The following is a 26734-nucleotide window of genomic DNA, read 5'->3' as shown; positions in this document are numbered from 1 at the left end:
AAAGGATCACTGTGTTAGCAGATGCATAATATTTAACGAAACTTATTTCCACTCTAGTCCAAGGGGAAGTGATTTAAAAAAATTCTTAAACGGTGGACGTTATAAACTATCAAAACTTAACACCAACAAAAGAGAAAGTCTTCTTGAACAAACTGGTCCCCCATCCCACCCGAATTCATAAAATACAAGCGTTTTAACATCTCGTCGAGGACAGAGTCAGAAGCAAAGCCCTGAATGTCATTGGGTACTTTGGTACAAACGAAATGCCTCGTAGCATATTAACGATTCATAGCATTAAGCAAGTACTGTAAGTATTTATGTAGACCACTTTTCTTTATTATCCAGGCATTCACTACACCAGAGTACATACAAAAACGTTTTGGAGGCAACCGGTTACGATTGTATCTTGCATTCACTCAATTATTCTTGAATATATTTGCTCACACAACGGTGAGTTCCGTCTTGAAGTTCAATCCAATTTCCTTTTAGAACAAACTTATTTTAAATCAAAATTGATCTACAACGATTCACACTTTGCATAAGAACTAAACAAAAAATTGTGATTTCAAGCCCACCACCAGGGACATCGAATGCACATTTTAATGAGTATGTTACGTTTGACCTGAGACACAAGTCAACAAGAACATCACCATACACACGACGAATTACCGGTAATTAACTATGAGAACACCACATCGGCAATGCAATTGACTACTTCATCTATCTTCTCCTAAGGGAGCAATGCACGTTACACAGCGTTTTTCCAAATATATCTCTTTTTTGTAAAGATTCACATAATTTCATCCTTCGAGTAAACCGAGTGAACTATTACTTCCTTACTAGACTTTATATTCTCTCATTTTTAAAAATATTACGAGTGAGTTTCATGTTATTTTATTAAGAAATATTACTTTGAGGAAACTGTTGTTACGCGCAACGCCAAAAATAAATTTATTAAAATCGAGTTTTGTAGAGTAAAATGACTATGTAAAATGGGAATAATTTTAGAAACCACAGCGAATATAAATTAAATAATTCGTCATTTAATTTCTCCGTGTTTTTTATGTACACAGGGTGAGCTGTATTCAGGTGTCTTACTGATTCGTCTTGCTTTAGGATGGAATATCTATGCCTCTGTAATAGTACTGTTCATCTTGACAGCAATATACACAGTTGCCGGTAAGATACGAAAACAGTGATCACATTCCATCATTTAGAATCTTGTCATTGACTTAAACGATACTCGAGACTATAAAAAGTAATTCTAATTTTTATAATAGGCCAGGAAGAAAAAATTAATTGTTCATCGGAATCGCCGCTTCTACTTTGTCCGATTTGGAAATTTTTTTTTTTGATTTCGCCAAATTTATACTGAATGTCACGTTGTGTATGTGCGTATTGTTTGATAATTTCGATAACAGTGTCTTTCTTGAAGATGTAAAAGACGTTTCTGGACGAATATGATTTCTGCTTCAATGAAACAGAAAAAACTCACTAAGTTTACAAAATCTATTGCAAATTGTATGTTTTACTCAAAATGACATCCAGTACAGTCACAATCCTGTCGTTCACACTTGCAGTAACTTAAGTTTGTTATTTTTTATGGTGTTAACATAGGTGGATTGACGGCTGTGATGCATACAGATGCTTTACAGGGCTTTATCATGCTGATTGGAGCCGTTATTTTGATGATTCTCAGTGAGTAGGTTTCAAATATCCATGACAACAGTTGTTATGGTAATGGCGACTCGACACGAGAGAAACAACGGATATAATGACGTCAATAAAAACGACTAAAAAACTGATAATAAATGTCAAAAATTGTACCTCAGAAATAATGCCTGAAATTTATTCATGTTGGATGACATCAAAATTTCCAAGCCACGGTGTCAGTGTCTTTCGGCAGTGACGTATAAGTCGTGTAAGCCAAGTATCAAGTCATTCATTAGATTCATGTATACACTTCTTTGAGCACGCATTGGCTCTTACTATGCACCATTCTCACGCACCTTTAGGCTAGCAAAATGACGATACCTGACATTGTTATTCGGTTCACCATATAAATTTCCTCTCCATGAATTTTCCAGGTTGGGTAACGATTGGAAGTTATTCAACCTTTGAGACCCAGTACATGGAGGCCATTCCTCACACCACACTTGCTGGTAACACAACATGCGGGGTGCCGTCACAGTGGGCTTGGCATATCTTCCGCCCTGCCGACTCTAGTATGCCATGGCCAGGTGTACTCTTCGGCATCCACATCTTATCACTCTACTATTGGTGCTGCAACCAGGTGAGATATAGTTTGTAACTACCCTTTAGTGTTGCTCATTGGTTTAATGTCTTGAATAATAACTACTGAAGCAAAGATTGGCTCAACACCTGCATAAATCGCTCTTGTTTAACTTTTGAAACTAATGCAGTAAATATTATTTATAAACATGTGTTTTTCTTTCAAGCACTTGCATATCTTGGGAACATCTCTAGCCAGAAAATATACAAGTTTAGTGTCAAAGAGACAAATTACAGATATGTCGATCTATCAATCAATCAATTTTGACCAATGAAGCAAGCGTTCCATGTAAGATATACACGCAAATATTTCCAGTCCGATAGCTATCACTCAGACTCTAGAGGGCAGCATCATGTTGGAAGGGCAATTTGATTTGCTTTTAAATAACTGTCAGTAGTGGACCCACAGGGAACCCAGAAATCTAATTGTCGTTGTTGTAGTTGTTTGTATTGTTGTTTATGTTTATTAGTCTTGTAGTTGTTGTTGACCAATAAAATGCAACGAACATAACTGTTGTTAAGAGTGTGTACGTTCAACTTGGCAGATAGTTGCATCAGGTCAAATAGTGATAGTGTCCTTGTAGCATTTCTTATGACATCTACATTACTTTTGGGAGATTAAATATGATAATTCATAATTAAAAATGATAAAATTGGAGTAATGTCGAATATCTTTTGAAGAAGGGGATGGGGATTCCCCTCTGTTGACATGTTGGCACGGCCAAGTAATTTATCAAGGGGGACCAGCCCCCCCCCCCCCCCCCCCATTGAAATGGTGCCAGTCACACCTTTGAGATAGAAGTACAACACATGAACTGGTGAAATTCGCTGGTAATCCCCCTAACTTTTCTGGTAAAGGGGGAAATCCCTCTGTTAATGCCATCCTTGATGAAACACTATGATATATATACTAAACACAGAAAACGATGAACTTTTCATTATTGTACAATGTTGTGCTTTAAATTAAGAACCCTGATTTTGGGTATGAAAATTGGAAATTGGTAAATGAAGAACATTAATACCATTTCAGGAGGTAAAAATGATAATCTATTTATCAATAATGATTAAAAATGATTATAGTGACCATATTTCACAAATAGAACTTGAACAAAGTGAGAACCTTCATATGGGATATAAAAGTTTGTACGTTCAGTAGCTCACATAATGGATTTAACCTGACGATCGTTTTTGAAGTGAGTTCGAAGGTCTGCTCGTATTTTTAACCACTCAGGGCGCATTCGTATCGGCGTGGATAGACCGAAAGCAGTACATATCGTACCTTCAGGTGTACGTACACATTGACGTCTATGGCAATGCAACGCACGTCGCCTACTAAAATTCAAACTGTAATAAATCGAGGTTTTTCGTAAGAAAAAAATCAGGCCATTACTTTCGAAAACAGTTTAAACTCTCATAATTATTCTTCTCTTGTTCCTTGGTGCGCTTTAAAAACCCAAGATCGTACAGCGAAGCTTGACTTCGCGATCGCTTCTTCCTTTGTTTCGGTCATTTTGGATTGAGCTGATGAGGGCCGACAGGTGTAGTTCGCACGTTTTCATTGGCGGATATAAAGGTTACCACATAGGGGTCAGCAATTGCAGTAGCCAATAGAATTGTCCATTGTAATTCCGATTTTTACTTAGGCAATACACCCCAGACGTGTTACACGGCGATCGCAGTGCTCGTCTACTGAACTTTGTTTCACATAAAACCCGTTGAAGTTTGATAACACAGCTTGTGATACTTTTCCAAACCATTTCAGAAGGTAAAAAATATTTTAGCGATGCAAGAGTCCAAATTTTTCAAAAAAGTAGCCGGCGAAATCGTCAGAGTGACCGGTCAATTTCACCGGGGCATGCCGGCTCTTAATGAAACCCCTGTGATTCAGAAAGGGGCACTTTGTGCCCAATACATCAAAACCAGGGGCAGACTTGACATTTTAAGGGGCTGGAAGTCACTGTTGATGCTGATTTTACCTTCCTTTGAATCGCTTTCCTGATATCATTACGATATTGATCATCACCCAGTTCAGCAGTTTCGTCGTCTATGTCGCACGCAGCATCCGTACTAACATCGACATCATAATGTTTGTTAGTGTTTGATGTGCTCGGCTACTCTCAATCTTCTGTCGATTTGTCACCGGACAGGTTTCCCAGACTCTGAGGTATTAGTTTCCTTCTACACGATTTGTTCCGAATTTTGGTGTTTAATCCATGAAAATATGCGCCGATCAAACGATTGTGTTTCATTATTGCAATCGAGATCGATTGTCACTGCAGCGTGCGTATACAATGCTATTGTAAGTTGGAATTTTCGAAAATTCCCTCATTGATAAAATGTTTCAAGTTCTGCTTTCAAATTTGACAGGCGATATTTTGTCTTTTCCGAGGGAGTGCGAGTGCACAAGCGTGACTAAATACCCAGCAAAGTCACAGATCGTTACACTGTGCGCTTACGTCACGGTCAGGACGTCTATGCTTGCTTTGTTTTGTGCGCGATTTCCGCGCTATCAATAACTTTTCCAGGGCAGACATTGCAATGGCTCGAAATGCGCAATTTGCGCCATCGCGCAGTCGAGAGAAAACCCTGGATGACATCCTACTGAAAGTCCAGAGTCACGTACTAGTGAACGAAGGGGTTCACCTTACTTCATTTAGTAGCGTCGGCCTTACTCTGTATGAGACAGAGGGAAATACAACAACAATATCAAAATCTCTTAAATGATTTACTATAAGATACTATGAGATCCGTTTAAATTGCTCCCGGCACACATACATTACATGTGTAAACTATGAAAAACTACTTGTATTTATATCCACCATGCTGTAGGTAATCGTACAGCGCACACTGGCAGCCAAGGATATGACCCACGCCAAGGGTGGTACAATAGTAGGCGGTTATCTGAAAATGACGGCCATGTTTCTCATGGTATGGCCTGGTATGATTAGTCGTATACTCTACACAGGTAAGTTTAGACTGGTTGCAATCAGTTGTTACTTTGTCTTTAAAATATATGCATGACGTAAGTGAATCTCATCATGCCTATTAGTTTCTTTGCTTTTCTTTGCGGTGCACAGCAACTTGATCTTGAAACTAATTCGAGAGAACAGGTTACCGTTTTAATGTTGATATAATCAGCAAATTTAAGCTCAGCTACTTTTCTTTTTATGCAGTTCACATGTATTTAGGGTAAGTTGTAATATTACAACTTGAGCTATAGGGCACCTAACACTTTCGATAAATTTGAACGATTAAAAGATCCTATTTTCCCAAAATAGTTCCAATCGTGTTCATAGCAGACTTCATTTTGTATTCGACCAGAACCACCAGTTATATGTTCTAAATAATCTGCAGTTCCTTACAAGGTCAAACAATAAACTTGTTTAAGGGTTTGGATAAATTTGGTTTGAAAATTTCATCAAAATTTACCTATTCTAAAATCATTCACGTTTACCTTTTCGTCTTTACCGTACTTTCTCATTGTATGCATTTATTTCTGGGTTCAGATTTTGTGTTCGCACCGACGAAATGTTTGAATACATCAAACAATATACGTCTGGACCGCCAGCACCGAATTATGGTAATTTAACGATTGTGAAATCTTGATCTTTAAATAAGTATTCTGCATTCCTGCATAAAACTACCACAAATACAGGTAAGGGAGCATTAAAAACAGTGTGTTTCTACATGTATGCAACTTTTGTAATATCAAAGAGGAGTTGCACAGTGACAATCTGTGCAATCGATGCACTGACGTACTGATTTCTCAAAACTACTTCAGATACAGTAGCGTGCGTGGATAGCGATGTCTGTGAAGAGCGTTGTGAAAACCCTACAGGCTGTTCCAATGTAGCCTATCCGTATCTCATCCTGGACCTCATGCCAATAGGTGAGCAATGTTGTTGTATCGGTTTCCAAGAAAAATCATCGCAGAGCTTTATCACACGGACGAATTTGTTGCTTCAACCGTAGGTGACAAAGAAAAGACTTTTAATTAAGCAATAACCACCGCCGCAGGAGGGTATACACGAGATTTTGGTACAATGCATGACATATAGCACGAGTATATAGGCGGTACTATACGGAGTGAATTGTACCAAAATCAAGTGTGTACAGTGTGTACCCGACTGCAGCGTGAGGTTATGGAGCGCTCAGTTATTACGACCGGGGTGGGCTGGCAAAATCCAGGGTCACCTTAAATTTGAAAGCTGCAGAAGGGGGGGGGGGGTCTTGTGTTTTTCAAACATCAAAGATCACTTAATTTTTATAAGTATCCGTCCTGCCAAAAGCAGTTTCAGTGTTCCCAAATAATCGCGATCATACCAATCCATAATCCAATAACACTAGGTCAAAATTTGTAATACAACAGTTGTAAACATAGACACAAAACAGCACAGAACAGAAGTAAATAGACGGTACACAAACAAAGTCAAATTCATGAAAGAAAGATATATGGACCTCTGGCCAAAAGAACAAGACCAATCTGTAAGTCAAATAGGTAGTGGTCACTAACTAAGGCCCAATGTCACTGATGCCATCAGCGATCATTTGTCGAAGAGAGATATTGTATTTATCTACCAGCTTGCGATACCTGCCAAAAAGCGTTTGAATGTAGAGACAAGTCTTGCTCTGGTGTAACCTTGATTTAACAGTTTATAAGAGAGATGGCCATGTCTCTCTACAAAATCACCATATGAACTGCATGCTCTTGCATATCGAATAAGCTGGGAAATGTATACCCCATAAGCTGGTGAGAGTGGAATATTACTGATGAGATGTGGGAAATTGATGATACTAAAGTTGAAATCATCTCTCTTGTCATATAGCCTAGTAGAAAGGTGACCATTAGAGTCAAATTCAAGGAAAATATCCAGATATGAAGCAGAAGTTAGTGTAAGTGTAGTTTCTTTAATCTCAAATTCTGGAGGATATATCATAGCGAGATAGTCACTGAATTTTGAGTTATTCATTGAAATAACATCGTCTATGTATCTATATGTTAGGTTAAAATTTCTAGCTACAGAGACCTTTTTGTTTGATTAGTTTCTTAATAAATTCTGCCTCGTATGAGAACAGAAATAAGTCGGCAAGCAAGGGAGCACAGTTAGTACCCATGGGAATTCCTATGCACGATTTTGAAATCATAAATTATCCCCACTTGTCAAGCAATATTCCGCCTGCACCTGCTTATGGTGTGTCAACTTTTCAGATATAGTATACGGCTTGTGATTCCTACGCTGATTTTCTAATGAGACACAGCTCATTGACATCCAAACTAATGAGATAGGATGCACATCAAAAAGACTCGTTTATATAATAGGACTTTCAAAAAGTTCTACAGTGGATATTACGACATTGTGGCCAAATATGACACCTCGGTCACTCAAATGATTAGCGACAGCATTCCCGGCTTTGACTTAATACAGTGATTCATATACTGTATCACTTCATACAATATTTAGACAATTTTGGACCAATCCTGACGGGTGTAGCATGCTAGCAGGGTACGCTTACCCATTCCGGACACCTGGTACCACCACTAACTATCAGTGGTTCAGGATGGTCCTACTTAAATTTGTAAATCACAAATGTCCCATGGACCTGGTAATTTATTACCTTGAATGGAAATGATTATTGGACCAGTTTAGTGTCATATTGGAAAATGTGTCCTCCAAATTCTACAAATATGTTGTCAATGAGGAAATCAAGCATGCTGATAATGTCTTTCTCGGTATAAAAATCTTTAGAATTGGTAGTATTTTTAACAAAATGTAGAATTATACCCTAATACTACATATTTGTAACGGCATGAATGTTTTTGTAGAAAATGCTTCGTTGATGATGTTTTTCAAGTTTTCTTTCAATTTATCATGTGGTATTGTGGTATATACAATGTGGAAAAATAGAAAGTTTTAATTGATGTTATTTTTGAAACAGATCTTGATTTCAAATTATCAAAGAGTTCCTTCGAAAATACTCTGGGAGATAAATAATTTGCTGCATGATTTCATTCTCTGAAGTCATTTAACTGTAAATCTGAATAAAAGTATAATTATTGTCGCATAAATATCTTGCCTTGGCAACTCTAAGGCTTGTCTTCTGGTAAATTGAGCTTACTTGGGGCAATGAACAATTCCTATTACTTACATATTAGAGGTATATCAAGTATTGTGAGAGAAAATATTTAACAGTTTACCGGTACACCACTAGTATCATGAAATGTGAAATAATACTTTTAGGTGAAATTCCAATATCATAATGGTTGTCCATATCAGAACTTTCAAATACCCTATTTGAATCAAGTACATTTGTATCAATTGTCAAACACCTATAAAAGCACAGATTTAGTTAGTTTAGCATTGTAAAAAAATTATTCATAGTTTTCTCATAGACTCCAATGTCTAATGAATCAATATGTCAGTGAAATTCTAAAATCCAATTTCTTGCACACACATCAACCACCCTAGTCTTATCAAGTATACTGGTATGATATAATTAACATTATATCATACCAGTATATTGATGGCGCAAATACAGCGATCTGATTGGTCGAGACGCGAAAAGAACCGTGGTATATTGGCGATATACCACTGCTGGCACACGCGCGAGCTCTCAGCTTGAGCAAAATCCGTTTTTGACGTTCCATGCCAGAATTTCAATATACTGTTATGATATAATAGCAATAAATCACACCCAGCGACGGTATACCACTCGATTTTGACCAGTTCACTTCATATATGCACTCGCTATCGCTCGTGCATATATGTCGTGAACTGGTCAAAATCTCGTGGTATACCATCGCTGGGTGTGCTTTATTAATTAAATAAACCATGAGAAGTCCAATGTTGTAACCATTGTAGAATGTATTCCAACGAGCGTTTTGCTGCAACTGGCGCTATTTTTCAAACTTTCAAGAGCTGTGCCTTATTTTTTCACTGCTTCTCAATGAGCCAATAGAAATACGTGATACAAATGTTTACTGTAATGTTTTTACGATGTAGTGTTAAGAGGGCTACTATTGGCTGGAATGATAGCAGGCGTGATGAGCTCTCTGACGTCAATATTCAACAGCGCCAGTAGTGTCTTCACTTTGGATATCTGGAAACGAATCAGACCAAAGGCGTCGAACACGGAAGAGATGATCGTAAGCAGGTACGCTTGGAGCCTTAGAATTTGGTAGAGGTGGGGGGGGGGGGGGGGGGGGGGGTTAAAGGGGAAATTTACCCAGACTTTCTTAGGTAATCAGGTCGTTATTTAGTGAAAAATAAACAAAATAGCGTTGGTTTCATTCACTTTCACTTGCGCGTATTAGCGCAGTGGCCACAAGCTGAACGCACGGAAACCGGAAGTGACGTATCAAACTTGCTAGTCACAGCGGGTTCAAAGCGAGGTCACTTATAACCAAGCTCTTCTACGCCAAGTAGAGTACGCGTACGCGGTACGCAAACCTCAGCGCTCGACTGAAAATCATAATGGCGAAGATAATCGGTATAACTGCAAACCTGAACGAGCAATCGATGATCCAAGACTGACATCGTCAGAAAGTTACAGCGACTCGAGTTCGGAAAGTGACTATTCTAGCTCCGATGACGAAGTTCAAATTACTCTCGGCGATCAATCATGCCTGTCACGTCATTGTCAATCCAATCGCTGTGAAATCATGCCGACACAGAAGTAATGCCAATGCTCTAAAGAGATCGACATTAATTCTAAAAGTGCAAGCATTTTTAATGTGTTACAGAACACCCTGATGTAGCCATGATTAGTCTAGAACCAGCGGTCCTGTCTACAGCGTTCCGTTTCTAGTGCCTGAGCGTACGTATAGTCCCATATGTACAAGCGAAGCACTTGGGCTGGATATGCCCCGGACAGTTTTCTTTTAGGCTTGTAGTTCAGTAGTTGGACTTGCAACTTTCGCTAAAAGCAGCCCTTCTCAAAGTGGTATTCGCAGAAAACTTTATTTCTGCTCGACTTAAACATCGACACCGAGTGCTTGGCCCCTATATTCTGTAGCCATTCTATACACTGTAAGTGGAAAAGCTTACAGTTGCACACGTCGACTGCACGCGTCGACTGCTTCAATGACCAAGTTTACGACGTCACTTCCGGTATTTTAGTACACTGCTGTTTGTTAGCCAGTGAGTGAAAGTGAATAAAATCGACTCGAAAGCCTTTCAATGACCATATTAGTTTAATATTCCAAAATTAATTTTCAGGGTAAATTTCCCCTTTAAATGGGGAAGAAATTGCGGCTGACTCGCAGCGTGTTTGCAAGGTTATATCTAATTGGTCGATTGTCACTATTCACAGCAACTTAGGGAGTTTATTTGTATTGTTTTAATTATATTGGTAAGATTCAGCCAACCAATAGGATAACAGCTTCGAATCGCTGCAAGTCGGCCCAGAAATTGCAGCCCCAAAATTCTTGTAAATCTTTTACAACTTTTCCGTTTCTGAAAGAGATAATCACTTAGTTTGAGGTGGAGATAATGGTAAACCATCATTCTGGCCAATACTTTCTAAAGCTAAAATTTTGTAACTATATACAAAGATCTCTGCAATATAATTATAACTTAGACGACTATGATTGCGTTTGCAACAGCCTTTTATCACGTCAATAAAGAGAGAGTCTTTGGAGACTTCAATTGAGTTATTTAAACGATATTCTGTTTTGAACATTGAATTTAGAGTGTGGATATTGGTCATGGCTGGCATTGGCATTGTCTGGTTACCATTTATGGAGACATCCGGAGATGGGCAACTCCTCAACTATATGCAGAATGTCAATTCTCACATCGCTCCTCCAATCCTGGCTGCCTACTTGTTGGGAATGTTCTGGGAACGAGCCACTGAGCCGGTGAATCATTATATTACTATTTCTTGTCTTTGACGTTTCAAAGGCAACCGTTTAAATTCTTCAAAATACTTGATGACCATCATAAAGTTATTTACTTTAAATCGATCACATTCGATACCGATACGAATAGGTGTGTGATGGTGTTTGATCATGCTGGTAAAAGCAGGTTGTAAAGTTTCATTTATAATTTATCGAATAAGCATTAGTTCATAAGATTGGTTAAATTACGATGAGTTTTGAACGATATAACCTAAAACGAATTCAAAATCGCCCTTTACCGTTCAAAGGTAAAATTGAAAAACCAAGTCAATTGGCGTGGTTCTGTTGACTGGAACTCCAACGAGCAAAATACAATACACCCATCCGTACCTCTGGCGCTAACTGAGACGTACAAATCGGAACATAAACAGCGCCCCCTCGCCAGATTTGTTTTAACTGTTCGAACATTCATTATTATTCTTTGCTCCAGGGTGTATTCTGGGGTTTGATGATCGGCCTCGTTCTCGGCATGACTCGGATGATCCTATCATTCGTGTATCCCGGGCCTGGGTGCGATGAACCAGATACTCGACCATCATTCCTAAGTGAAATTCATTTCCTACACTTTGCAATTATCTTGTTAGTAGCGTCCGCTATCTTGATTGTCTGTATCAGTCTAATCACCAAGGCACAGCCAAAAGAAGAGGTAAGCGACGAGATAAGAATATTGTGCTACCAACGGCTATAACCTAATAGTAAATTATAATAATAAATGAAGTACAAAAATAATAATAGTATAAACTTATATTGAAAAAACGAAACAACACGTTGTTTACAATAAAATACTAACAGGTTATGTGCAATATGAATTTCTGTTTGTAGCTGCTAAACAGTATCTACTGCCTCCCTCATTTTAGGTAAAAAGCGTGATCCTTGAAATTTTAGATTTTTTTTAATCTACTTTCTGCGCTACTTACGTCATCTGTTGTTGTCGGAAGTTTAATCCTGCACACAATAGTAGCAATCAGCAAAAGGCAACATCTGAGCACGAAACAATTTTTAAACCTGTGCATATATTTCACATATTTTGAGAGTGAATAGCACTGGCTTTGTCGGGGTTGATGGGATTACTGGCACGGCTAATTAATTTACACTTTCAGTTAATTGGAATGACATGGTGGACAGTCGGACAGAAAGCTCCAGCTGATCAGAAGACTGATGAGATTGAGATGAATGAGGCTGGAGTCGTCCTTGCGCACGTGGCGCTGCAAACCGACGATAAAGACCAAGACGCGGACACGAAATGTGACACGAAATGTGAAGAGCAGTCGACGAAGGACGAAAATGGAGATGCGGTAGATAAATCCACCACCAAGGAGGCCATAGTAGTTGAAGACACGGGTAAGTTGGATGGTTCCAAGTTTTGTAGAAACTTAAAATAAGAATACCCCTGGGAACATCAATATAATTTGGAAAGACCTGAGAAAGTAGATTTGAAGAAGACAGAATTTGACAAAGTTTAACAAAGAAATGTTCTGAACACATGATGACGCCACCAGTGCCATAGTTCGAAAAGTCTTAGCGAAAACATCACTTGGTTACGTACTAAATGTCAAAGCAATTTCGCTCCACAAAAGTTTGATAATAGACGCTATTTATTGCCCACAAAGTTCTCTGGGCTCATTTAAAGGTGAAAACTATAAAACTTTAAGAAAACTTTTATGAAAATTCTAAGCACAGAAGGAACATAGACAGTCTATGTTTCTCTGTGTTTTAAGGTAAGAATATATGTCTAATCCACCAATACGCATTGTAATGAACTCGGGCACTGTGGTATTATCCGATGGGATGTACCTTTGTACGATATACACCTGGCCAAGTATATCATTGGTGCATGTACTACAATTCCAAGTTATGTATTATCGATTAAAATTTTTGTTCTAATATTAGAAGACGAGGCGAAATATTCTTCAACCTGGGGGTGCCTGCTGTATTGGTTCTGCGGTGTCACTAAGGATGGTAAATTATCAAGTGGTGACGAGGATGAAGTGAACATAGACATGACATTGGAAGAGAATCCCAAATGGTCTTCATTCGTCACGGTCAATGCCGTCATAATGTTACTAATCTGTTTCTTTATGTGGGGATATTTCGCCTGAAGACACACGAGAATAGTGCTAAGTATGAAGGGAACGCGCACGCATTGCAGAAATAGCATATCGCTGATACTGTCAAAACTTCAGTTCAAAACTTTTAGCTGTTAGTGACGTTATACAATGTCTGCGTGCAAGGAAAACAAATGTGACTCACATATAGACTTTATTCACAATAAACTCCAGAGGCAACTGAGGCATAACAATGACTCTCAAAATCCTCGTAAGGACGATGATTTGTCGTATACATTCAAGTTTAATTATAGCAGAACATTTGAATATAAACCTTGGTAGTTGGTGGCAGGAACGGGTATAGCGATGGAAACATCTCATTTGCTTTCGTTACTATGATGTATTATAAAAGCACGATGAAATATTCATTTACTGTTTTTTTACTCTCTGGACAAAACTATCTGTGGAAACATTGATCTCAAGTCATGTGTATACAATACATATGCTCTGTTACTGCAGATAAAGTACAATTTGTTAATGTTTTGGTCTAAGAATTTCATAATCTATGAAAATCTACAGAAAAAAATACACATTACTAAGTGTGGGGAAAAATGAGAAACATTGGTGTTCTCAGCTTATTATTTGAGATACATAGTATGGGAAAACACGTCTTGACCCTTGTACGTAATAACAATTTCAACCTTCAAAGATTCCTGAAACTTTCGACGTCTTTTTAAAACTACATGAAGACATAAGTGTATTATTGGATGACGAAGACACATAGGACACTTTCGTCGTAAAATTTGAATTAAAAAACAGGGGATTCAGCACTTTGTCAGTCTTTTTGTCCTGTATCCAACAGAGCGGCAGCGTGTTGTGAATATGTGTTACAATAGGTTTCCCTGCATCTTTTTGTGCAAATTAATGTCGAAGATATCAGAACAATGGTTAGGTCAGTGGAATGGGTTGATACAGCACCCAATGTCCCCGATGATAACCTTCTGCATCAACTATAGTTTCTTGAGCAGCAAAGAAAGCTGAAGTGCACATGCTTTGCACCAAATCGTAACAAAAAAACCCCGAAATGATATGCATTTCTAGTATCTTTATGCATGACTTATATATCTAGATATAGATGTGTGTTTATTTGAATAGAGTGACAAAGGTTTATATGGGTTATCTGTACATTTGCACTGTGAAATAGTGCATTGCACTGCTTTTGGACCATGCCTTGCAAAACAGAAGCGGCGTTAGCGACTCAAATACGAAGAACAGAGTAGTGGCTTTGCATAATCGCGATAGATTATAGCCCACAGGTCACTGTGAGGTCAAGTCTGTTGCCGCCTCTGTCTGTCAACAGTAAAACCTTACTAAGAAGACACAAAAACACACAAGAGCGGGAAAAAATTAAACAGGCCGAACCTGCAGTTCAATTTTTATCTGATCAATGTTGTTGTACTCCTGGTACCAGTCTGAAATGAAGCAACCTGGCGCTTCAGCTTGATAGTCAGGCGATTTTAGGTTATACTTTTTGGTTAAAAAAAGTGTGGCATGTGAATGTTAAAAGAACACACCCCTTTCAAGGCTGGCTGCTAGTCGTATGACTTTCCTCGGGCCTACACAGTAGTAACTGTCTAATGGCCAAACCATCGCCCACACGTTCACCACACGATCCACGCGATCACCTCACCGTCAACGCAACAGTCTGCAGAGGTTTATTCCTTAAAGTTACTCTGTTTTGATAATAATATGCCCACGGACTTGAGGCAAGTGTAACTCCTCTCTCTTAACCCCGATGATGTTTACGTCACGAAAGTTTACAAACATCGTCTGCTTCAAAGGTCCGAAAGGAATGCTATAATGTCTCATTCAGTGGAAGAGGATGACACAGATAAATCGGCCAATGGTCCATCTGATTACACATGATAAAGTTGTTCACTGATGACACCTCGATGCGTCTAGAATTATCTGTTTGAAAAACCTCACAAACAAAGAGACTGCACAGCCAGCGTACCAGGCACCCCTGGGCCTGGCACTAGATTTGATCTACCATCTCTCCGAGCAACACAGGGTACACACAAAGATACATTTTTCCAAGATGACTGACGGAAGTCTTGCAACTGTTGATTACCTGGTCGTTATTCTCACTCTGTTGGGAATTTTTGTTCTCGGGTTATGGGTAAGTATTTAGTTTACACACTCCTAGCTGCCTTGAAGCTTGTGTTTGATAGTCACACTGGAAACGCCCACACATCGTACATAGTAAATACACTGCAGGACAGAGACATACATCTGTAATTTTGATTCACTTTCTACAATAAACCGGCTTTTGCTGCAAACTGACAACGCAATTTTCGTTGTATCTAACAGTTCTATTGCAGTGTCACAGTTTTGACATTGAGAATATACCATTTGACCTTCGTAAAGCTAGCAGACCAAAACTAGTTTTATCGTTCTGTTTGTCTGCTTTGCAGACTTTAATATTGTAGATAATATCGCGTGATCGATTCAATCAATCAATCAGTCGTGTGAATGGTCAAACAAACTATGCCCTGGAAACTTTGATGAGTCAGCATTAGTTAGTACGGTACCATGATTCCATGAAGCGATGAGAATTATTTATGGTCAGGTGGTATAATGAAGTGTGCGTACCTTCTGTGATACAGACTTGTTAATCAACGACATCCCACTCTAGTTTGCCATTTTGTCGATAAACAACTTTATGTGAACTGATAACATAGAATAGATCACATTAAATGAGGAAACTGGAGTTAAGCCAAATATCGCTTGTTTTGTAGCTATCAGTTCAATTCCTTCTAGTAGTGTGGTTTACTTATGAAACAGCGTATGTTCGGGACGGGTACTTTGTCCTTTATTTACTCTGAGGGTCGCAGATCACGTTGTAAAACACTCTATTATAAGTTATTTGACTGTTCCAGAGCGTTTTATGGTGGACAAACTTTACATATTTTACATTGTATGCATTCTGTTAGGATATAGACTAACTGGTACATTTGCCAAATTTGCAGATGAAAAAAACTGAATCACAAACAATCTTACAGTGCGTACATGCTCCCCGAATCCGTTCAACATTTAAGAACTAAACCAATACACTTATGACAATCTAAAGCAACGTTGATGTAAGCAAAAACTCTCTGTGCAACAAAACCAAATCAGTGGTGCTCAAAGTGATCGTCATTTTATAATCAGCTCCAACTGTCATGATTGAAGGGACGGAACTGTGCTCAAAGGTCTTAGGGGCCCATACGACCAATGACAATACTGTATCCAAGGGCGTTGGTGATTGATGAAAGTTAAAACATGTCTGTCATAATCTACATCGTATAATTCAAATGTTGCAGCTATAATGATAACGGTTTGCATCTAGATATCGTGCACGAAATACATGGTTTGTAAACAAAAAACTCGCACAGGCGTAGTTCAGACGACTGTTTCCATTTAAGTGGTGTTCCGCCATCACATTTGAAATGCGACGTTACTTGTGAAATGAGATTGCATTACATGGTACCATTTCAATTCTTTAATTTTATGCTTTTAATCAATTTGTCTCAATCAAGAATTTGATAACAGTGAGTTTACTTCAGAGTGATTTATTTTGCCTTCACAACTCTATAACATGTTATAATAGTCTCCGAAATGTGTGTAGTGTACAGTTTTACTTTAAGAAATATTGCAATCAGTCATTAAAAATATTTGCTATAATACGAGAAAAGGACTGAGATTGCCTTTAATAACTGAGCAGTACTCTAATTTCGAGGACAACAAAGCAGTGATCAAAGAAATTCAAAATGATTTTAAATAATTCAATGCAACAAACAAACAAACAAACAAACAAACAAACAAACAAACAAACAAACAAACAAACAAAGACACAAACGTAAAAGTAGATAAAATATGTTTAGTGATTAACAAATTCATTAATTATCTATTTAGCGACATCGCAAGGAGAAATAATTGAAAAATACAGTACAGAGTGAAATAGTACGTCCATTGTGTTCTCAAGAAAGGGTTTGATGCATGCTTCGATCACAGACTGTCAACTGCAGCTTTGTCAAATAGAACTCCTGATGACGTCATCTCTGATGTAATGTAAATCGAAAAGAAAATTTCAGTGAGGAGAAATTTTATCTTGAGGAGAAATTTGTAATCTTTTACAAACACATTGTTTTCACTTTATCTTAGTCATCCAGGTCTGCAAACCGTGGAAGCTCCCAGGGTTACTTCCTGGCTGGTAGAAGCATGAGTTGGTGGGTGGTGAGTAACTTCTTTTATGAGAGAGAGAGAGAGAGAGAGAGAGAGAGAGAGAGAGAGAGAGAGAGAGAGAGAGAGAGTTTCGTGTTACATATCTATCTATCTATCTATCTATCTATCTATCTATCTATCTATCTATCTGTCCCTTTAAACTTATTTGATTCTCAAATATAGGTTGGCTTATCTCTATACGTTAGTAACATCGGCAGTGGTACTTTCATCGGCATCTCTGGGGCTGCTGCTGTAGATGGCATTGCTGTTGTCGTCTATGAATTCACGGTAGGTTTCCTTTACCAGTGAACTTTCGGAATTTGTTAATTATACAAATGGCACACTCTATGTAATTATTCAATAAGCATGAAAAAATGCAAATACTTCTGATTAACATTAGTCTTTTTTATACACGTTTTTCTAACCGTTACTACAAAACCTTGACCTAGGGTACAACCTGTCTGGCGTTGCTGGGTTTCATCTTCGTACCTGTCTACATAGCTTCTGGGGTAAGTATCATTTTGTTGATAAACATGAAAAAAGCAACACAGAGACAAACAAAATTTGTTCAAAGGAATATCTATCGCGAGTTTTTATCATGAATAGCCCGTTGTTTTTAAGGCCATGACGCATTTATATTAACCACTTACAGTTTCCAACCCGAAAACCCATATCTTTCAAAACATTCTCAAAGACTTGTATCATTTCCTGACTACAAATACTATACGATCACTTAAAAACCATTGTAAAAGTTTGAACTTTACGACTAACATTACGCCAGATTAAATTGATACTAATAAGTTGCTGCACACACATTTCTTTCAAAGGCTTACACAATGCCCGACTACCTGGAGAAGAGATTTGGCGGTCAGCGAATTCGTGTCTACGTTGCCGTCGTACAACTCTTGTTGATGCTCTTCTGTTATATCGCGGTGAGTTGGTTGAACTTTTAGAGACCTTACTTATTTAATGCCAGAAACATCCTCACGAATTAAGTCTGTGTAATTATGTCGCTTGGCAGACTTGCTCCGTTCCCAATAAAAGCTGTATATTTTGCCTAAAATAAAACTGATGTCACGAAATCGTGACCAAGATAACTCGTAATTATTTGTACTTCGCGACTTGAGTTAAACGCAATATACTCAGAGGGCGTTTTCTATCAAATCACATGCATCTGTGAAAGGCCAGATATTATTGTGGCGTTATGGTCAACATACTAAAAATTGATAGAGTCATTGTTACGTGTTTTTTCAGGGGGAGATGTATGCCGGTTCTCTGATCATTCAAGTCACGTTAGGTTGGAATGTCTACGCCTCTGTCATAGCTCTTCTTATCCTGACGGCAATTTACACTGTGGCAGGTAAGGATTTCCAACACACTGCGACCTGTACAACATCTCTGATTCGGTTTTCAAAGTTCAAATCTCACGCTTTGTCAAACCGATGGGTTTCAGCGCCTTAAGTGAAGGTGCACTGAGATGTTGTCAGTTGTGTAAATCTATGACAGTGATGTGGCATTCAAATATTAAATGCCATCACACAGGACTATATCTCTATTCCATTGACATGACAGTAGGTATTTTATTGAAGAAATCAGAATAAAGGATTGACATTTTGTAGGGATTTGTAATTTGTTTGAGGACGGACGTTGTATTCTTTTAGTTTTGCTCTGTTTTTGACTTGGAGCCGACTTTTCATGTCATGCCTTCTTCTCTCTCCTTACCGCTACGGCTCAGCCAAGGCCTCGCCTCGCATGCATGGCCGTGGGAGGCGCTCTGACTTCTGATCCCGCAGGTCTATCGAAGCAACACTGCACGCGGCTGTGATTCCATAAGTGTGGAGTGGTACTCCCGTAAGACGGTTTTAAAACAGGACAAGTTCCAGAGCAGCTACTCACACACAAAATGACGTCCATGTTCACTTTTAAAGAAAATAATAATGTCAATTTCAAACGTCGAGAAAGGAGCGTTCATCACAACTTTGACAACATAGACTATATAAAAGAACTCATTTGGTAAGGTCATAATGTTGTTTCCATGGTTATCCGTAGGTGGACTGACTGCAGTAATGCACACCGACGCGTTGATGGCTATTATTATCCTAATAGGGGCATTCATTCTGATGGTGATAAGTAAGTTGAAATATTCTGTGTATATTTTTAGTTGGAGAATACTTTTGCTATTTAAAACAGACTAAGTCCAAGACCAAATAATATTGGCTAAGGGCCTTATTCAGAAAATCTACATGCGCCTTTGGTCCGTTATTCATGAATTATTTGCCTCTGTCTATCTGTCTTTCTGTCTCAATGTCTGTTTTTGTTTGTTTGTCAGTCTGTCTGTCGACAGTCGGTCTGTGGGTCTTTTATTTTGTGTGCCAGAACGACAGTCTATCTCAAGGGTCTTACATCACACGGAAAATAACAACCGTTTTAGTGTACTTCTTCATTTTCTTCTTTCAACTCAACAGGTTATGTTGAAATGGGAAGCTATTATTTGTTTGAGAGTCTGTACATGGACGCCGTGCCCAGTACCACTTTAGCGGGAAACCTGTCGTGTGGAATTCCTGAAGCCGAAGCTTGGCATCTGTTTCGACCTGTGGACAGCAGTATGCCCTGGCCAGGTGTCTTCTTTGGCATTCACATTCTATCAGGGTATTACTTCTGTGCAAATCAGGCAAGTGGCCATCGCTTCTTATAGTGACACGCTCTGCCTATAAATCCAGTAATTTTCATCGGTGAAAGCAAATCAAGGAGTAATTCCCTTTAATACTTAAGTTTGCGTAGCCGAGCCCTAAAAGCCGACTCAATGTTATATGCCTTTCTCTCGTCTCAGCAAATAATTAACTGTCTAAACTGTAATTAAAAGTTTTGAATTCAAATGTTAGATTATCAAGGTTGAATAATTTTGGATTTATGCACTTCTATCGTGCTCATGTTTTGAATTGGCTGATATAGCTACCATTGCTTCTATCAAGCTATAGAAAACCATAAGTGACTTGGTATATCTTTATTAATTAAAACCAAGGCGATTCAGTCTGGTCAGATGCGTCATCGTGGAAGCAATGTGCAATAAAAAGTGAACCGAGTGGGACTGTGACGGGCTTGTTTTATAGAAAAAATGTCGAGCGAAGATAAAATTTGATCAACTCCATATCGGCTTCCATTTTGATGAAATTACTTGATTCTGGCTCAGCAGAACTTACTTCAACGAGGAAATCTGATGATAAATATCACGCTTATTCCTAAAAGTATGATTGTACTGTCGTTCAGGTTTTGGTCCAAAGAACTCTAGCGGCGAAGAACCTCACGCATGCGCAAGCAGGTACTATACTGGCAGGATACTTGAAGATTTTACCCATGTTTCTAATGGTTTATCCCGGTATGATTAGTAGGATTCTGCATACAGGTTAGTTATCTTCAAATCCTACAGTGAATGTACCTTTCAATGCCAAAGTTCGAAATGAAGTCCTCTAAAACAGTCGGTGGCCGTTCAGCTGAGCTGAATGTACTTACGTGCACATTTGAGGAATCTTGAGATGACCAAAATAAAGCTGTCTTTCTGTAAGGAATGATAAGAAATATCATGGTTTCGTGAGAAAACTTTTACTTAGGTGGTCGTAAGGGCTGTGGCACTGTAATAAAAATATGTTGCATTTTATTGAAATTCATTGTCGGATGGTTCCTCCAATCGTCAAAATCGTCATTTGTCTTTTGATGACCGTCGATCAATGTGCCAAATAAACAATAACCAATAATACAGACGAATAAAATGGCATTTTATTTGACAGAAACTGTGGCCTGTGTTGATCCAGACGTCTGTTTCGAAGCTTGCGGTAGTTATAACGGTTGTTCTGATGTAGCCTACCCTTATCTTATACTCACTTTGATGCCCATTGGTGAGTGTGAAAGCGCCATCATTGTCGATGCACTTTACTATTTGTATTTTGAACTTGAAAATGATTAGGAAATGACGATTTTTCATTCCAAGTGTTAAGCAAAGACCATGAACTCATGTTGTCTCTAGCTGAGGCAAAATATTAAACTTTCACATATGCCGTATTGTGGAGATTTAGTTTGATCATTCTTTTTGAAATACCTGACATCGCATACAGGTTTCTTTTTCATTGATTCAATCCATCTCTTTGCCGATGTGTGTTTGCATCGTGTGCTGTCTTTTTCAAAGGTGATTTATTTTTGTATTTCTGGAAAATGTACACGTTACTATGGACACACTGCAAGGATTCAATTACTCATGATTGTTGCTTCCAACTGCGTGATTTTCGCACACTTTATTCAAAAACAAACTTTTTTCGCTCACAGTGTTGAAGGGGTTAATGTTGGCCGCCATGTTGGCAGGTGTCATGAGCTCCTTCACATCGATATTCAACAGCGCCAGCAGTTTGTTTACAGTCGACATCTGGAAAATGGCAAGACCGAAATGCAGTGCGAATGAGGAAATGGTGGTTGGCAGGCTCGTTGAAAATATTATATTTTACATTCCAGTTAACAAATCTTGTGACCCTAACGTGACGTAACATCCTGGTATTCTCTTTGGTACAAACCCACCACCGTGACGTCACACTGTATTCTGTACAACCAACCACATTCAACGAATACTGTACTATTTGATAACTTTCAAGGATAAAATTTACGTTTCGCTTGATGCAAAATGCTGAATTTTTATTGCCTTTTATCATTAAAAAAATGATGGTTGGAGTCGTAAAATGGCATATTTCAATCACGTGTTAGGTATCAAAGATGTTGCCCCAACATATGAGTTAAATTTACGGAGTTTTCTTTTAACATTCTTCGCGACAAAATTACAATACATAACAAACGAAGTAAGACGCGATCAATATCACAAAAAGACACTGTACAACTCAACTTCATAAGAAGAATTTTCTTGCATTTCAGAGTATTCACCGTCATATTGGTATGTCTCAGTGTTCTATGGTTGCCGTTGATTGAAGCCTTTGGAGCCGGACAGCTGTTTATCTATCTCCAATCTATTGCTTCTTATCTCTCTCCGCCGATGTTGGCCGCCTTCATCCTTGCAATATGCTGGGAACGAATCAATGAACCAGTGAGTATTAATTTTTTTCTCGCGAGACTATAATTATGTTTCTTGGAGTCTGTGACGTAATAGCATCATTGTGAATTTAAAACAATCGCCAGGTGTTCGCAAATTTATTCAAAACTGTCGTCAGATTTCGGGTCTTCGTATCGGGTCCTACAAAGGAATACATTATCTTTGTTTTCATGGCATAAGTGATATGAAGTATCATTCATAGATATGAAAAGTACATGTACTAGCAATCGTTGAGTAAATGTAATGTTTGTGTGCTACAAAAGTTTCGCAGATTTCACTTTATGAATGCCCTCATATTTCATTTTCTAAAACCAATCTTTACGAGTGAAGTATTGTTTGATTCAGGGTTCATTCTGGGGCTTGATGGTTGGACTTGTATTCGGTCTCGTGAGAATGATTCGTGATTTCGTCTATGCACCTCCTAAATGTGACGAAGAAGACACTAGACCATACTTGATCAGAACTGTCCATTACCTGCACTTCGCAATCCTTTTATTCTGTGTTACTTTTGTAGCGATAATACTTGTTAGTTTGGTGACCAAAGCCCAGTCTAAGGACAAAGTAAGTATCCATTCTCTCAATTTAGCTGTTCTTGTTATACATTATTTGCAATTATTATTCACGAGAGGATAGTTTTGTTTTCAACTCCTATCTAGTTTGTTCTACTATTACATGCCGTCAACTTTGGCAGCCACTAACTTACTTTTCAGCTGTTGTTGTGATGATTCATCGACATTGAGTCGGAAGATTATGGATGAATGCAATTCCTGATGACGGTTAAGACTAACCGCGGAATACATTTTCACATTATACCTTTCATGTTCATGATTGATCACACTATGAAAGCTATTTCCTGCAATTTCGTTAATTAGCCGAGGCCTTGTTTTGGACTATTGGTAAATGTTGAAGGTCTCGATTCATAGAACTAATAAATTTTATCGCAAATGATAAAATACTCTAATTCATTTTTATTCAAATTTTTCTCTAGTTGATTGGTTTAACTTGGTGGACTCGACACAACGCAGCTGAACGCATTGGCAGAGAAGCTCGTGAGAAAGAACTCAAGGAAAAATTGGAACAGCAATATTTTGATAACATAGAACTGCAGCACACCGATGGGTCCGTGCAGGGCGTTGCTTGTTCTGCAGCAGACAAAACCGACCAATCAGACGACGAGATCAGCACGAAAGAAAGTGATGTAAATATAGCAGAGGTCTCTGAAGGTTTGTACCAGTAGCAATGATATAATTACAGCATATCTTATTACAATATTAGAGGTTTACATAGGTTATGCAAAATGCACTCACGACGAATATATCTCTAAGGTATAATAGTCACGTGTAAATGTAAGATTATAGTAAGAGTGGTCGTTTAAATTAATCTGGAAATCACCATCCAACCTGTATGATGGTCAGTTGCCCATCGCAATCCATATTGTGGTTCAAATTTAGTTAGAGAAGTTAGATAAGCATTTAAACCTTAACTGTGTCCGTGCAACCTAAGTAATGACATTGCTCAATCGGATAGTTCGGTTGCAATATTTTAATGACCACGCTGCCCCATCATTCCCCAGTTGATCGTACTATGACTATGTACACATACCTGACAGCTTGCATGTTGTAGATCTTACGTCTGAGTATACAGACTATTTCTGCCATTGCATTTAAGTATAATTGAAGTCCATTATTTCAGACGCTGAAAGCAGCGTGACCGACTGCCTGAATAGATGGCTATGCGGCATCAACAAAGACGCCAAGGACCAGGAAATTCAAAATCAGAAGGAAGCCGAGGCTGCCTTTGAAGTAATGACGATGAATGAAGATCCAAAATGGAGTCGAATTGCCAAAATTAACTGCCTCGTCATGCTTTGTGTCTCCGGATTTTTCTGGGGGTTTTACGCCTAGTCTCAAGTCCTCGGACTGTATCCTAGGCAAACAGTGTCAACTAATGAAAAAGCATATGTTTCTTTTGTGTGATAGCATGACTGATATAAATCAGTTGTTCATAAAAAATCAGTAAATCATCTAAAACACCTAAACTCCTTTAAAATGATCTTTACTTCAATTATTTCTTTCTCGTTTTCTCACATCTTTGCGAGTCACGCTGGCGTAGTGATTGCAGCCCTTAAATTTATACAGGTTGTTCATCAATTAACTTTATGAAAAAACGAACGAAATTTACAAACGCTGTTCAAGAACCAGATATAGCCATGGAAAGTACAAAAGGGACCTGTTACATCGCTATGGTCTGCATATTTTTTTTTTGAAAAAGATGAATTTATTTCCACATAGTCACAAATAAAACAAATCTACATAACTGTAAATGCATTAAAATTACAATGCGTCTTGTCTGAAACAAAAAAACACCAAATAATTAGCTGTTTAATTAAAAGATCACCATATGAATGCATTCAGGATGCATTCTTCTCCTTCAAGTCTTACAAGGCTTGAAAACTTTGTGATAAAATCCTCAGTTTTGTTCATCATCTTATAAGTGACATACAATGTATTCATCCATGAGGAGAGATAACATTTTAATTGCATGACATAGGATTGAAGGGAAACTTTAATCCCATCAAGAGTAACCGAATTTCGAATATTCCAAACTGTATATTTTACAAAGGAAGTAATACAGTAAATAATGTAGATGTTGCATTATTATCACTTTCGATTCCTGCAATTGCTAATCTTTGATATTGACATTATTATCAAAGTTGTATTTTCTGACAAAGAAAGAAATACATTTCTGCCAGATTTCTTTAACATATTTACACTCAAATAAGATGTGTTCCAATATTTCTTCTTGGCCACAAATATGGCATTTCCCATCACTTAAATTGAAAGTTTTGGCCTAGCTTCCGGTGTCTAGGCCTCGATGGAAAGTCTTCCAATTTAAATCATTTACTGAATTGCTGACAATTCCTGTTGAATTAAGACGGCTGAATAGAGTAGCTTTGTAACTGTCTGTGAGGCTTAGATTCTCAGCCCATTTTGACTAATCTGACCTTTGACTGCATGCCATTTCTTATCAACTAATTTCCAATAAAGTGACTTGGTTTTGACGTCACTTTTTGTCAGACCATAATTCTCTAAGTCTAAAATATCATAGTTTTCTTCAGTTTGGATGTTTGACGAGATGATTTGTTTCCAGGAATCTGGAATACCATTGAGGAGTGTTTCATACTCTGTCTTGATTTTCTCTTGCACATGTCTGTTTGTACCCCCTCTAATATTTGCAATTATTTCCCATGGTTGAAGCCAGTCATTTCTGTCATCATTCCAGATGTCCTTAAGCCTTAAAATTCCACTCTTTGACCATTTTTTATACAAGAGGACACTTCCTTCATTCTTAATATTGTCATTATACCACAGAACTTCTCTAAGAAGATTCTGTTTTGATGTTGGTAGATTCACTCTTGTAAGTCTAAGTGACTTCCAGGTATTTAACATATCCCCATACACCATTGGGGTTCGTTTGTTGTTGACTTTGAAATTGAGATGGAGGTAGTGATAATCACTATTCAGTTTATTGTCATAATTCGCCATGAAATATTTTGATAAGCTGGCCCATTTAGGAGTCCCTTTATCTGGATTTTTCTCAAATAATTTCATAAGCCACTTTAATTGGAGTGCATTGATTTTTTCTTCAATGTCGACAACTTTTTTGCCACAGTCATCATATCTTTGAATGAAAATGCCCCTTTTTATAACTTCTCGTTTGCCTCTCCAAATAAAATTCCATAATTTACTATTTGCTTCATTAATAATTTCCTTAGGTACGTGATCAAATGATGCCAGGTACCATAATTTTGATGCAGCCAGCATATTAGCTACTATTGCCCTGCCTTTAAACGACAGATTTCTAGTATTCCAGATCTTAAGACAATTCGTAAATTTTTCCATCACTGTTTTCCAGTTTTCTCTAGATGTGTTACTGTTTCCAAACCCAACTCCCAAGATCTGTAAAACCTTGTTTGAAAAATCGATCCCTTCCACTGAATCAGTGCGGTTTTTAAAACTCCCAGCCCATAAACCTTTGGATTTCTTTTTGTTCAGCTTTGCACCTGTTGCTTTTTCATATTTGTTGAACATTTTCAACGACTGAGTAATGCTTTTCAAATTTCTCAAGTAAAGAGTCGTATCATCTGCAAAA

The 26734-nt window shown here is 38.1% G+C and overlaps 2 protein-coding genes across 2 annotated transcripts in view; both read left to right on the top strand.

Moving 5' to 3' along the window:
- Positions 1-14063, top strand: part of LOC139132061 (sodium/mannose cotransporter SLC5A10-like) — a 17581-nt gene extending 3518 nt beyond the window's left edge. Inside the window, exons 5-15 of the mRNA XM_070698451.1 lie at positions 346-450; positions 1074-1179; positions 1618-1698; positions 2088-2293; positions 5122-5257; positions 6074-6181; positions 9294-9444; positions 10981-11149; positions 11619-11834; positions 12289-12529; positions 13079-14063. Coding sequence (XP_070554552.1) covers positions 346-450; positions 1074-1179; positions 1618-1698; positions 2088-2293; positions 5122-5257; positions 6074-6181; positions 9294-9444; positions 10981-11149; positions 11619-11834; positions 12289-12529; positions 13079-13287 — 1728 coding nt within the window. The 3' untranslated portion in view covers positions 13288-14063. The remainder of the gene's footprint in view (positions 1-345; positions 451-1073; positions 1180-1617; positions 1699-2087; positions 2294-5121; positions 5258-6073; positions 6182-9293; positions 9445-10980; positions 11150-11618; positions 11835-12288; positions 12530-13078) is intronic.
- On the top strand, positions 14044-26734 carry LOC139132062 (sodium/glucose cotransporter 4-like). The gene is made up of 15 exons (XM_070698452.1): positions 14044-15412; positions 17437-17508; positions 17680-17784; positions 17946-18005; positions 18324-18428; positions 18751-18856; positions 19546-19626; positions 19962-20167; positions 20764-20899; positions 21282-21389; positions 21814-21964; positions 22408-22576; positions 22928-23143; positions 23571-23805; positions 24275-26734. Exons 1-15 carry the CDS (start codon positions 15332-15334, stop codon positions 24484-24486), a joined length of 2043 nt encoding a protein of 680 aa, XP_070554553.1. The 5' UTR covers positions 14044-15331; the 3' UTR covers positions 24487-26734.

The sequence above is a fragment of the Ptychodera flava genome, chromosome 4, assembly GCF_041260155.1.
Source record: "Ptychodera flava strain L36383 chromosome 4, AS_Pfla_20210202, whole genome shotgun sequence".
In the NCBI taxonomy this organism is placed as follows: domain Eukaryota; kingdom Metazoa; phylum Hemichordata; class Enteropneusta; family Ptychoderidae; genus Ptychodera; species Ptychodera flava.
The sequence above is the reverse complement of the archived record's forward strand: the minus strand, read 5'-3'. Positions and strand labels throughout refer to the sequence as shown.